We start from the raw sequence: 13,054 nt of genomic DNA, 5'->3' as shown, positions 1-13,054 counted from the left end.
GCCTCTTAGAACAAGGAGGGAGGGGGGAATCTGTATTTTTCTTCATACTATAATTTTTATAAACTTTTATCGTGTTCTTCACCACCTCCAGGGAGTCATTTTTCTACTAAAAAGTTCCCAATGTTTTATCATTGAGGTTTCCTTCATCATTTTGACGGTCCTCATCTGCGCTTTCCCCAGCTTTAGAGGTGGTGGGGGGGGGGGGGGAATAAGAATTGAACAGTATATGAAAAGAAAAAAATAATGTTAATGTAATACTGAGTGAGCATAATTGGTCTGACATTTCCTGCCTTTCTGACAGATGCTTTTATAGTACAATCCTGAATACAGTTACATTCTTCTAAATCCACAATGGGCTTAAGAGAGCAACTCTGTGAGGACTGCACAGTTAAAAAGTTATAATGCATTTTTAAAACCTTGATTGGTTCTTTTTTTAAAAAAAAATTACTGTTTTGATTTTTTTTATCATTCCCTTCAAAAGAACTTTTAAAAGCATTACTGAATCCATTTTTGTTACTTTTTTATTGAACCCCCACCCAAGCTTTACAAAAGCCTTAATTTGGCTTTAACAAAATACACAGAAACAACAAAGAAGAAAATAAATAAAAAGCACAGATGTCTTATATTCTAAGAATTTGAGATGCAGAGAAAACTACAAACAAGAGGCACCTAATGTACCATTTCCCTTTCTTACTTGCCTCAAAAACCCTAAAATCATACCTCTGCCATTAACTGTATATTTCCTGTGCTAATGTCCCTTGTTGAATAAGTATTAATATTCTAAGTGCGATTAGAATCACTGGGATTTTCTTTAATCAATATTCATTATATACTAGCTTTAGACACAGTTTAATTGTCATTTTAACATGTCCCCTTGAAGAGCAATTCTGGTTTGAGAAGTAACAAGCCAGAATAACAAAAGCCCAGCTGGATCGGACCAAATGGTCACCTATCCAACATCCTGCTTTCAATAGCAGCTAGCTCGAGGATTCGAGGAAATTCACAGGCGGGGCATGAAGTCTTCCCCTACCATTCACCACTAGGATTTCAAATGCACGGTTCCTCAGAATATCTACATTCCCTTCAGCTCTCACACTGATGGTTGCCAACAAACTGAAGGAAAAAAGTCCTGTCTCTCTTAATAGAGGCTTATATGTATGTGTGTGCCATCAATTTGTAACTGACTATATGGTGATCCTGTCAAGGGATTTTCAAGGCAAATGAAGAGCGGAGCTGGTTTGCTGTTGCCTTCCTCTGCAGAGCAACCCCAGCTTCCCCGGTGGTCTTCCCGGCCTCCCATCTAAGTTCTGACTGGGACCAACCCTACTTAGCTTCTGAGATCTGACAAGACCAGGCCACCTTCCAACCTAAGAGAGGATTAGTGGGATGTTATTTAGCAGCTGATGTTCCATGCCATGAAAAGCTTCAGCTGCCCATTTCTACACATTAGGGTTCCCAACTCCAAGATGGGAAATTCTTGGAGATTTGGGGATTCAGCCTAGGGGATTCCATTCCCCCAGTGGGGGCAGGGGATTCTCCGCTCCCAGCCACCGCTTACCTGGCCAGTGGGGGAGGTGGGGAGGTGCAGGGAATGGGCCTGGGAACTCTGGAGCACGCTCCTGTATGCTTTGCGCGTGAGATAAGTTCCCCCGGTGTGCATCCTTACACACACACCCCATTCCTCAGGTTGGGCCCCAGGGGACCTGGCAAATCTAGTTGAGCCTAGACAGGGCAGGATTTGGGGAAGGGAAGGACCTCAGCTGGGTATAATACAATAGAGTCCACCTCCCAAAGCAGCCATTTCCACCAGGAGAACTGATCTCTGTAGCCTGAAGACCAGCTGTAATTCCAGATCTCCAGGCCCCACCTAGAGCTGGCAACTCTACCATACTAGGCTTCTCTTAAAGTGACAGGATTTTTTTCTCTGATTTCTTGGCAAGCCTATTCATAGCCAATAACCATCAATAAAGCCCCACACCATGAAATCCCCCTTTAAAGGCATCTAAACTACCAGCCATCCCTCCGTCTTGTAGCAGAGAGTTCCAAGTGTTCAGACTGAATTGTGTGAAACAGTATTTTATTCTTTGCCTCTATCCCAAATCTAGTGCCTGTCACCCCAAGTTCTAATATTCTAGAGGGAAAAGTTCACTCTGTTGACTTTCTTTCAACATTTTATAAAAGCACTCTCATCCCGCACCCGCACCTGCACCCCTTCTTTTCCCAACTGAAAAGTCCCAAAAGCTTGCAAGGAAGGTGGTACAACAATTTTCAAGCTCTTAATAAAGATGTCTGCACCTCAGACGATTTTTTTATGTTACCTTTCTAAGAAATTTTTAAAGGTAAAAATAAGTCTTAAAAAAAATTAAATGCTTTTCTATTTCTAGCAAATCCTATGGTCTCTGGGCAGTCAACAGTGGGTGGTATCAATACTGAGGGGCTGCGGCTTCATGGTGGCTTACACGCAAGGTATGTGAAAATCTGAAATTCAGTCCTTAGCGTCTTGTTTTGAAGAGTCTTTAAGTGCTGGGAAAGACCTACTGCCCAAGTGCTTGGATTAGTGGTTTCGCGCCAAGTGCTTGGATTAGTGGTACCCTGCTCAATGCCACAGCCTCTTTTCTCATCCTGCCCTTCTCATTGATTCACTCCTGTATGGATCTTCTCATGCCTACGGAGATCGCTCCGGTTCAGGAACCTTTGCTCACATGCTGTGCATTTATACGGTCTCTCGCCAGTATGAATTCTCCGGTGTATCAGAAGGTAGCCTTTCTGGATGAAGCTCTTCCCACAATCCGTGCACGTATTCGGTTTTTCTCCTGTGTGGATTCTCTCGTGTGTTAAGAGGGAAGAGCGACGGGTGAAGCATTTCCCACACTGGGCACATCGATAAGGGGTTTCTCCTGTGTGGGTCCTCCTGTGTATAACTAGCTGAAGCCTCCGACTAAAGCTCTGCCCGCAGTCAGTGCAACTGTATGGCTTTTCGCCCGTGTGGATTCTTTCATGATTGATGAGGTTACACCGGATGCTGAAGCACCGCCCACACTGTGCACATTCATACGGCTTCTCTCCCGTATGCATCCGCTTGTGCCGGACAAGGGTCGACTTCCGATTGAAGCTTTTGCCACAGTCTAAGCAGGCGTAGGGTTTCTCCCCAGTGTGGGTTCTCTCGTGTACGACGAGGTTTGCTTTGCAATTGGAGGTCTTCCCGCAGTAGAGGCACTGATAGGGTTTGACCGTCATTTGCACAGTCTGACCCTGCAACAGATCAAAGCTCTCGACATCCACCTGTTCCTTCTTGATTTTACACTTGAGGATTCCATCTTGGAAGGTACCTTCTTGTAAGCCCAGGTCGCTTTCCTCACAGAGAAATCCCGAAGTCTTCTCTGTATGGCTTTCCCAGTGATTTCCGGGGCCTGAGGGGCTTCCAGGCATCTCAATCTCCTGGAAAAATTCCCCTTTGGTCCCTTCCAGTGATATTTCGCAAACAGTCACTTGCTCAGGTCTCCCCAGCTGAAAGGTCTCCACCTCGTTCTCCTGTGCTTTCTCAGCTTCTTCTGGGGAGAGACAAAAGGAAAGCATTGTGATGTTAATTTTAGGCCCTGCTGGAGAGAGAAGATGTCCACAAATATAAAATAAAGCAAGGAGGGAACCAGTACAACAATGCAGGAAACTCATAGCTACCTCCCCTCTCCACACCCCCAGTGACTCCTGGTCCATGCCCAGAAGATGGCAAAATATATCTTGCTGGATCAAACCAAAAGATCATCTAGTCCAGCACCCTGTTTCCGACAGAGGGCAGTCCATGCCTTCAGGAACCTCACAAGAAGGGCACAAAGGCAAGAGTCCTCCTCAATTGTTTGCTCCAGACACACACATTTGAAGGTACACTGCCTCTGACCATGAGGGCTCTATTTAATTACCATGGTTATTAATGGTCGTTTACACATAAGTTTCTCTAATGTTTTCAAAGCCATTGCAGGGTACAATAAAATATTACATGCTGAGGGAGGAAGGATTAGGGATTACCTAAAGTTCAGAACAACAGGCCCTTTCAACATGCACATATGAAGCTGCCTTATACCAGTCAGATCATTTAGACATCAAGCTCAACATGGTCTACATTGACTGGCTCTCCAAGGTCTCAGACAGTCTTTTCCCGTCACGTGAAATATGAGATATTTTAACTGGAGGTGCCGAGGGATTGAATTTGGGATCTTCTGCATATTAAGCCAATCTTCTATTGAGCCCTCCATGAGCCCTAGAGAGCCACAGGGTGCTGGCACTGGCCTCAGAGTACATGCTTCCATGCCACAGAATTATTGTGTTATTTCCTCTCCGTCTTTCCTTGAATGGTATGGCTTTAATGGCATAGCCTGACGCTTAACCACACTGATCTAACAGGAATGGAAAGGAAAGGAAATTATAAGGCCCATTCTCATTATAAAAGTTTTTTAGTTTTAATTTTGTGCTGGATTACTAACAGAAAAGACGCCAGAAACTTAAGAGTCTCTCTACACGAGACATGCAGTGATGCACGAGACATGCGAAGTCGAGAGATGCAATGTTAGCCTGGAAGGGTAGTTTAAAAAGACCGAAACAGCTTTGCTAAACACTGGAGCTGTGCGAAGGGGCTGTGAAATGCCAGAAGGGAAACTTCAGCCCATTATAACCTCTCCAGGTCCAAGCCTGGCTCTGGAAAGCAGCTCCATCCCATTTCCATTCCCTGCTACCCTCTGGTTGTGATCCCGCACAGTTTTAGACGGGAAAGGTGAAATTGACAGAGCCTTCTGGGAGGCGAAGATGAAATGAACAAACCCTCTGAGGAGCCATCTCCACCAGCTCTGTCTCTTTAAACTATCCTTTCCAGATAACATTGCGTCTCCCTACACTTGACAAACATGTGCCAAGGCATCTCATGTAGAGAGACTCTTAGTAATATTCAGATCTTTATTGTGAAGAACAGAGACTTCAGTCGCTACTTGTAGGTTCATCCTTTTCAAACAATGGAGTTATCCATCTCGCTCTGTCTCTATATTGTGTTATTTGTATTCCACCCATCCTCCAAGGAGCATGAGATGTTCCCTCCTCTATTTTACCCTCACAACAATCCTGTGAGGTAGGTTGGGCAGCCTAGACAAAGGCTAGACAGTAAGCTTCATGGCAAAACTCAGCTATTTCTTTTTATAAAATGTTTCTAACGGCTGTAGATATGCTTTTGAGAGAAAAAACCAACGAGCCTTACTTTGGTATACTCAGATGTATAAAAAAGGATGAAACAGTAAATGGCTGAGAAAAAAAAATCTGTGCTCGAATTTTAAAACTTAAAATCAACCAAAACAATAACAACAAATCATTAGTTTAACAAGAACTAAAAACATGCAGACACAAAAAACAACAATAAAAACAACAATAAAAACATTGGACATGAAAGAGGGATCACTGAGAGCATGCCAAATGAAACAAAGAAGTCTTTGCTGATAGAAAAATGCAACAAAAGGGGACAGATGAATCTTCCTGGGAGGAAAATTCCAGAGTTTTGGTGCCACAACCAAGAAGGCCCTCTCCGGGATCACCGCCCGCCTAATCTCAGAAGGTGGAGGCACCCAAAACAGGACCTCTGAAGATGTCCAGAGTGGTCGGGTAGTTTTGTAAGGGAGTAAGCGGTTCTTTAGATGATAGCCAGGATGATCAGCTTTTAGTGCTGGCTGCAGCTTTTAGTTGTTCAACAAACTAGAAAAGTGTTGTTGGGTAATACATTTTTTTCAAAGTTAATAGTGAAGATTTAAATGAATTTATGCAGATTTAAACAGATTAAAACTCATACGATCAGTCCAGCATTGTGACAGGCCCCACCCCCATAACTGAACCATGTCGTTATTTACCAAAATAGGTGACATCTTTGTCACCTTCTTGCTTGCCCTCCATGGACAGCTGCATCTTCACGGCATCTGATGGATCCTGCTCTGAATTTGGGGTGGTGATGAAGGAGCCCTCCAACAGCTCTGACTCCTGAAAAGAAGCAGAGAAGCAGGTGGATTATTCTGAAGATCTCGAGACGTGCCTGCAGGCTGCGATTACCGGAACACCGCATTCCAGGTATTTTGTTATTGATAGCATTCCTGTCTTGTTTTTACCCCCTCGGCGAATTCCTGTATGTTGGGGGAGGAACTGTATTTTGTTTTCCATGCAGAACGCTCCACTCTCCAGCCTCTCCAGTTGAAGGATCTGAAGTAATGGTATTGGAAAAGAAACTCCTTTACCTGAGGGCCTGGAGAGCTGCTTCCTATCAGACTAGACTGAACCAGGAGGGCTCAAGTCCCTTCACACACAAATTCCCTTTCCTTAGAAACAGTGAAACCTCCTTGCTGCCCCTAATCTATACAGTCCTGGGATTTAACAAACTAACTTGCTGCTGTCCTGTCATGTGCAGGTCTCAGAGAAACAGGAACCGATTCCCAGGTGGATCCCTTTCCCCCCCACCCCCGACCTGATTCACACACATGGAGGAGAATAAGGTGGCCGAATGGACTGCACCACTTATTTGCTTAGAACATTTATATGCTGCCTCTTCAGACATCTGTTCGAGGCACTTCCCAAAATAAAACAAGATCAAATCATTAAAAAAAAACCCAAACCATTATAACTCCAGTCAATAAAATCCCAGAGCATAAAGCAACTTAAAAATATTAAAGTCCAGGTGAAGAATCACCAGTTTGGAAAGCTCCTCTATTTCAAAAACTCCCTGCTAACAAAAAACCAGCTCAGCAGGAACAGATAAGGGGACGATTCTCAATGTTAATTTTGTATTTGCAAGGAGAGGTTGTTCAGGGCGGGGGTGTAGTGTTAATGCAAAGTAACATTCAAAGAGGGATTCACCAATCAGCAGTTCGAGTTAGTGAGGCAGATTCTACCACCTTGTTCTCCTGTGTGTGTGAACCAGGTAGGGATGCCATTCCTCCAGTCAGAGAGAATCCCCCACTTTGAGCGTCTGTTGACCACCACCACTACAAGAAGTGGCGGGGAGGGTTTTAAAAAAAAATCTGGTATCATCGCAGGCATGGTGTTGTCACTTCTCAGAAAAAAATTGGAAGTTACAGGTAGCTCTAGGAATCACTGGAAACACTATGGTAAAACCACCATCTCGCCCAGTTTTTCCCCTGGGAGTGATGTCATCACACACTCAACACCACCCCCCTTGTGTCCCCACCCCCAAACCTCCCGCCAGTTGTCAGGCTCAGTCTGGCAACCCTGGAAACAGGCTTACAAGAGAGTGCTCCACCACTTGCCCTCAGCCTTTCAGAGTATCCATCTTCTCACCTTTCTTTCCCATCTCTCAGGCTCCTGCAGCCTCAGGAGGAAATCCTCGGCCAAGGCCACTGCCTGGGCACAGGTCTCAGGTCCGTTTTCCCTCACCCAGCTCTGCATTTCCCATGGCAGGATGGTCAGGAACTGTTCCAGAATCAGCACCTCCAGGATCTGGTCTTTGGTGCGCCTTTCCGGCCTCAGCCATTGATGGCCGAGCTCCCAGAGCTGCTTGCAAACTTTCCGTGGCCCCTCAGTTTCCTCATAACAGAAGTGCCGGAAGCGCTGGCGCCTCATCTCCGAGGTGAGGGCGACCTCACCTACAATCTCTTCCTTCACCTTCACAGAAGGATCCAGGCCTCCGTTGGGTTTATGGACCCCCTTGAGGCCGGGCACAGTCTGGGTCATCCACTCGCCTCTAGACCATTGGCTGGCACCAGCTATTTCCTTGAAGGAGGCCTGAAATTCCTTCGTCTCCTCTTCCGACATAGGCTCGGGTAACTTGAGGTGTCTCCATCCCGAGTGAGGGGACTCCACCGTCTTCAGGAACTCCTGCCACTGGGCCTCCCACCGCTGCTGCAGCCCCTCCTCAGGCTCCTGCTTGATTTGTGTTGGCGCTGACCCTGCCAGAAACTCGCGGATAGTGCCAACTTGGACAACGTGAGGCTCCTTCCCTCCTACCTCCAATCCTTCATCAGCTTTGGGTCCTGCCAAGCCGTGCTTCTCCATTTTTATTCTGGGCTGCAACTCCTGAACTGGAAAGGAAATTCATGCGTGAGGGAGAAATATTCCTGCCACTCCGTTGAGTGGAGGCGAGGGACTGGGGGTTCAGGATGAGAGGTCTCCCACCATACTCTAACCATGATATCACATTCGTTCTCCTAAGCCAATAGTTCTTATATTTGTAATCTACCTTAAGTCCCGGCAAAAAAGGCAGACTATAAATTGATGACGGTTTGAAATCCATCCCTCTTCCAGGGAGCTCGGGGCAGTGTACAGAGTTCTCCCTTCCTCCACATCCTCACAATGAGCAGGAGCGAGCAGGAGCATGAACATCGCCCCCATCCTACAGTCAGTCCATTGGCTACCTGTCAGTTACCATACCTAGTTCAAGGTGTTGGTTATCACATACAAAGCTCTTCACAACCTTGGACTGACATACTTACAGGACCGACTCCCACTCTGTGTCTCTCCATGGCAGCTTCGCTCATCCAAACAGGGTCTCTTGCAGGTGCCAGCCTGTACACGGGCTTTCTCTGTGGTGGCCCCTACCCTATGGAACGGCCTGCCTGAGGAGGTCAGGAGAGCCCCCACTCTCCTGGCTTTCTGCAAACAACACAAAACTGAACTATTCAAAAAGGCTTTTTACTGAGATGGGAAGGCTGTATTGTAGGGATGCCGTCTCAGACGCTTCGCTAACGAGTTAGGGACCATAGACTTCATCACTATATTGACTTACATATTATCTGTTGCTTTAAATATGTACTCTTATGTGCCACCTGTGCTCCATGTTGTCTAATGTCAGCCCTAGAATTGATTATGTTCTGTTCCAGCATTTCTTCAATTCTGTATTGTATCCTTGCTAATTCTATGTCTTTGTAAGCTTGTATTTATTTACCCTATAGCATTGTTTCTGGAAATGTCCTTAATACAGATTGTATTAGTCTCACAATGTGTAATCCACCTTGAGTCTCAGTGAGAAAGGTGGACTACAAATGACATAAACAAACAGACCTGAGAGTTAGGTGAGGTTTGGGAGACCACATCCCGAGGAAATAAATATTTCTTTCTGCTTTCCAGAGAGGTTGCATTTGAACTAAGAAAAGCCTGCTGCATCAGAAGGGCACTAAGTGGCCAGTGCATATTCTCTCCCTGCCGCTTATCTACGAGGCAGTTTTTACAATATCTATAGGATTGTGTTTTAAAAATATAGTGAAGTAGAAATTTATATGTAAATGAACATAACATACTACATTTGAAAAAGAAGTTTTAAAAGTAAACAGCCCATCTGATAGCTGATCCAGTGTTCTCCATCCTAAAACTCATTTTTGGAGCTCATCTATCTAATTGTTAAACTGGCAGCTACAAACACAATTCTGCCATTCCTCCTTGTATTCTTAAATGTAGCTGGATCTTCATAAGGTTGCCAACTTTTGAAACAAGACATGTACTTTGTGCCCTTAACAGTAATTGATCTGCAGCAATTAGGAAGCAGGTCAGGTTGAGCTTTACCTCCTGATCTCTACAAGTCAGACTTCTTTTTAAAAGCACAGGAGCAGGCCGGTTTTTGTTGGCAATCCTATGGCAATAGCCCTCTGCACATGTTATGGTGGTGTTCTGTTCACATGTTGCCAAGAGCCTACCATTGTGTGTCTTGCACAATCCTGTAAAGTGTGAATTGGGCAATATTTTCCATTTTTCTGGTTCACACGATTGGAAAATCCATGTATTGCCCAATTCACACATTATCAGATCCTGAATATCGGGTGCATCTCGGTGATCCACATGCTCCTGACATCTGCGAATGGAAAGCTCCTATAACGTGTAAAGGGAATGCCCTGTAATGTCTCTACAGGGCTACAGTTATCATTACAGGATACTAGCGTTCCCTGACCCCCACCCCATGGAATCTGAGCTTTTAGCAGGGATATATGAATTACTACAGCTTCATGTAATCACTAAGAGACTGTCAACAGTTGCTTTTGCAAGGCACTGAACTCTTTTGCTCCCTGCTATGCATCCAACCACTGTTAAAGACATAGCTATAAGAGCTGGGACAAAAGCTGGCATCCTGAGCCAAACCTCCCATCATACTTGTGCAAAAATCTCATTCTGAGCTGTACATTTGCCACCTTGATCGTCAGATGCTAGCGATCGATCACGTTTTTCTCTGTGCTCGGTACTAGGCTGGGACCAAGAAGGTCCGGGCTCACATCTTCCACAACCATGAACCAGTGTCTTTAAGTCAGACAGATAAGGATTAGATAATGTTTCCGTTGCCCTGATCTGAATGGCCCAGACTAGCCTGATCTCATCCGTTCTCAGAAGTTGGGTCACCCCCGGATAGTAATTGGATGGGAGTCTACCAAGGAAGTCCAGGGATGCCATTCAGCAGAAGGCAATGGAAACCCACCTCTGTTTATCTCTTGCCTTGTAAACCCTACATGGTTGCCCTAAGTGGGCTACAACTTGACGGCACTTTATAAGCACCCTACTTCCTTTAGAGATTACACTGTGCTTAACACCGCCACCTTTTCCATTGCCCCTGGCTCCTGTGCATTGAACAGCAGCAGAACAATATATTGTCGAAGGCTTTCACGGCTGGAGACCGATGGTTGTTGTGGATTTTCCGGGCTGTATAGCCGTGGTCTTGGCATTGTGGTTCCTGACATTTCGCCAGCAGCTGTGGCTGGCATCTTCAGAGGTGTAGCACCAAAAGACAGAGATCTCTCAGTGTCACAGTGTGGAAAAGATGTTGGCAGGTCATTTATATCTACTCAGGAGGGTGGGGTTGGGCTGAGTCATCCTGTAAGAGTTTCCCAGGTGAGAAACTCTTACAGGATGACTCAGCCCAACCCCACCCTCCTGAGTAGATATAAATGACCTGCCAACATCTTTTCCACACTGTGACACTGAGAGATCTCTGTCTTTTGGTGCTACACCTCTGAAGATGCCAGCCACAGCTGCTGGCGAAACGTCAGGAACCACAATGCCAAGACCACAGCTATACAGCCCGGAAAATCCACAACAACCAGCAGCAGAACAGGCAAATATTGGTAAGGGATCACTTTTATCCACATGCCACGAAATTGCCAGTTTCCACACACTATTGTTCAAGACACTGGAACTGATTTCTCTAGTCAGTTGGTAACTTTAACTATGTTACTCCTACACCAGTCACACTCCTGAGCTGGTAGGATTGCCAATGGACCAAGACATCCCAACCAAGTCTGTCTTCAAAAGCAACGACTCTGACAAAAGGCAGCTAATCCACAGGATGCGGAAGCAATGCTAACTTCTGCAGAACAAAATGCCGTTAGAAAGCACAGCTGCAGAGGGCGGATAAAGAGTTGGCAGCCATCCATTACAGCTATGGATTTTTGGCACCTCCTGTTTCTTTTATTTTTAAAGAAATTTTCTTGTCCCCCAGCAGAGTCCTCTTGGAGCTTTAACTCACCCACACCTTGCAATTTTTGCATTGCAGCCTCTGGGAAAGAATCTGCCGCTTGCTATTGCTCCATCAAAAAGGCAGAATCCGGAGGAGGAAACAAGAGGAGGAGCGGGGGAGGAGGATCAGGAAGGTGGCTTTACTTGGGTCACAAATTTCTGGTCTTCTCTAGGCACTACATCTCTGTGTATTTAACCCCTTCAGCGTACAGCCAGACTAAAGTTGCTAGCCAGGAAGAGGGAAAACACCAGCCTGTTCAAACAAATGCTCCAGTTTTCCTTCCGCAGCTTTCGTTAGGCGCTTCAGGGGAGGGGATGTGCATGCAGAGAGTCCCAGGTTCTGGTGCCAGTCAGCCTTGATGGACTCGTGGTCTGATTCAGTATAAGGCAGTTTCTCGTGTGTGTTCATGTCACAGCTTTGCAAGGACGGTCATTTCCTAGGTTTGGGACAGCAAGCTTTTGAAGGCATTCTGAGTCAAATCCAGCCCTTCTAACTGAGACGGGATATTACATAATATTTATGCCCTTAGCGCTGAACGCTACCAATAGGCTATCAACAGGCCTGAAAGAAAACACCCTGTCCTTTGAATAGAGGCCTAATGTGTGGAAATGGGCAGCTGAAGCTTAGAGGAAAGGAACATTGTGGGGTAAATTACAGACCTAAGTGGGCTACATTGATCTGTTATTTACCCCATAACAGGCCAATGTGCTGTAAATAGTAATAACAACAACATTCAATTTAAATACCACCCTTCAGGACAACTTAGCGCCCCCTAAGAGCAGTTGACAAAGTATGTTATTACTAGCAACAACACCTGTTGTGTGAAAAAATACAATGCATTCTAGAAAACTGATTTGGCGGGCCCCCTCTCAGTGGCAAGCGGGCACTTCACAGCTGCTTCGACACTAGAGTCATCCGAAATGCACCTGCTCTAGGATAAAAAGTGAGTCGTCACCAATACAGCTTACCTTTTATATAATAGGATTATCCCCATGACAATCGCCCTGTGAGGTAGGTGGGGCTAAGAGAGCTTCAAGAAGCTGTGACTGACCCAAGGCACCCAGCTGGCTTCAGGCAGAGGAGCGGAGAATCAAACCTGCTTCTCCAGATTAGAGTCCTGCCACTCTTAACCACTATGCCAAACTGGCTCTCCCATTAACAGACCATTAAGCCTAAGGTAGCCAGGTTTCCCACTACCTCCTGCTCTAGACCCCTGGTCCCCCACCATCGCTCAACACGGCGGGGCCGGGGCAATTTGGCATGCACCAATGCATGATGTTATATTTCTGTCACAAAAGCAGAGATGACATCATCATAGGGTTACACCCTCCAGGTGGAGCCTGCAGAGCTCCTGGAATTACAACTCAAATCCAGACTACAGAGTCAGTTCCCCTGGAAAAAATGGCAGCTTTGGAGGGTGGACTCTGTGGCACTATATCCCACTCTGGTCCCTCCTCTACCCAAACTCTGTCTTCCCCAGGCTTCACCCCCAAATCTCTAGGAATTTCCCAATCCAGAGTCGGCCACCCTTCACTTCCAATTATGTCAGAAGTGATGTCTGTTTCAGTGTGATGCCAAATCATTTAT

The 13,054-nt window shown here is 45.7% G+C and overlaps 1 protein-coding gene across 3 annotated transcripts; it reads right to left on the bottom strand.

Annotated features, from left to right (window-relative positions):
* Window positions 1-502: 502 nt before the first annotated feature.
* LOC129329391 (zinc finger and SCAN domain-containing protein 31-like) lies at window positions 503-11,538 on the bottom strand. 3 transcript variants are annotated; one of them, XM_054978942.1, is made up of 4 exons: window positions 11,477-11,538; window positions 7,315-8,054; window positions 5,880-6,006; window positions 503-3,551 (listed from the first exon to the last, which is right to left on the bottom strand). In XM_054978942.1, the coding sequence occupies exons 1-4, from the start codon at window positions 11,496-11,498 to the stop codon at window positions 2,632-2,634; spliced, it is 1,809 nt and encodes a 602-aa protein (XP_054834917.1). In that variant the 5' UTR covers window positions 11,499-11,538; the 3' UTR covers window positions 503-2,631. The 3 variants fall into 3 exon arrangements, with proteins under 3 accessions (XP_054834917.1, XP_054834919.1, XP_054834918.1); XM_054978944.1 differs by having other exon boundaries at window positions 7,315-8,049; window positions 11,483-11,528; XM_054978943.1 differs by having other exon boundaries at window positions 7,315-8,049; window positions 11,477-11,526.
* Window positions 11,539-13,054: the final 1,516 nt, after the last annotated feature.

This window comes from Eublepharis macularius, chromosome 4 (genome assembly GCF_028583425.1).
Source record: "Eublepharis macularius isolate TG4126 chromosome 4, MPM_Emac_v1.0, whole genome shotgun sequence".
In the NCBI taxonomy this organism is placed as follows: domain Eukaryota; kingdom Metazoa; phylum Chordata; class Lepidosauria; order Squamata; family Eublepharidae; genus Eublepharis; species Eublepharis macularius.
This window is presented reverse-complemented; position numbering and strand designations above follow the sequence as displayed.

Excerpts from the sequence above, each read along its gene's own strand:
- LOC129329391 (XM_054978942.1), bottom strand. The coding sequence starts at position 11,498 with ATGCAAAAATTGCAAGGTGTGG. Across the intron at positions 8,055-11,476 it reads GCAAAAATTGCAAGGTGTGG|TTCAGGAGTTGCAGCCCAGA; the intron begins GTGAGTTAAAGC and ends TTTCCTTTCCAG. Across the intron at positions 6,007-7,314 it reads CTGAGAGATGGGAAAGAAAG|GAGTCAGAGCTGTTGGAGGG; the intron begins GTGAGAAGATGG and ends GCTTCTTTTCAG.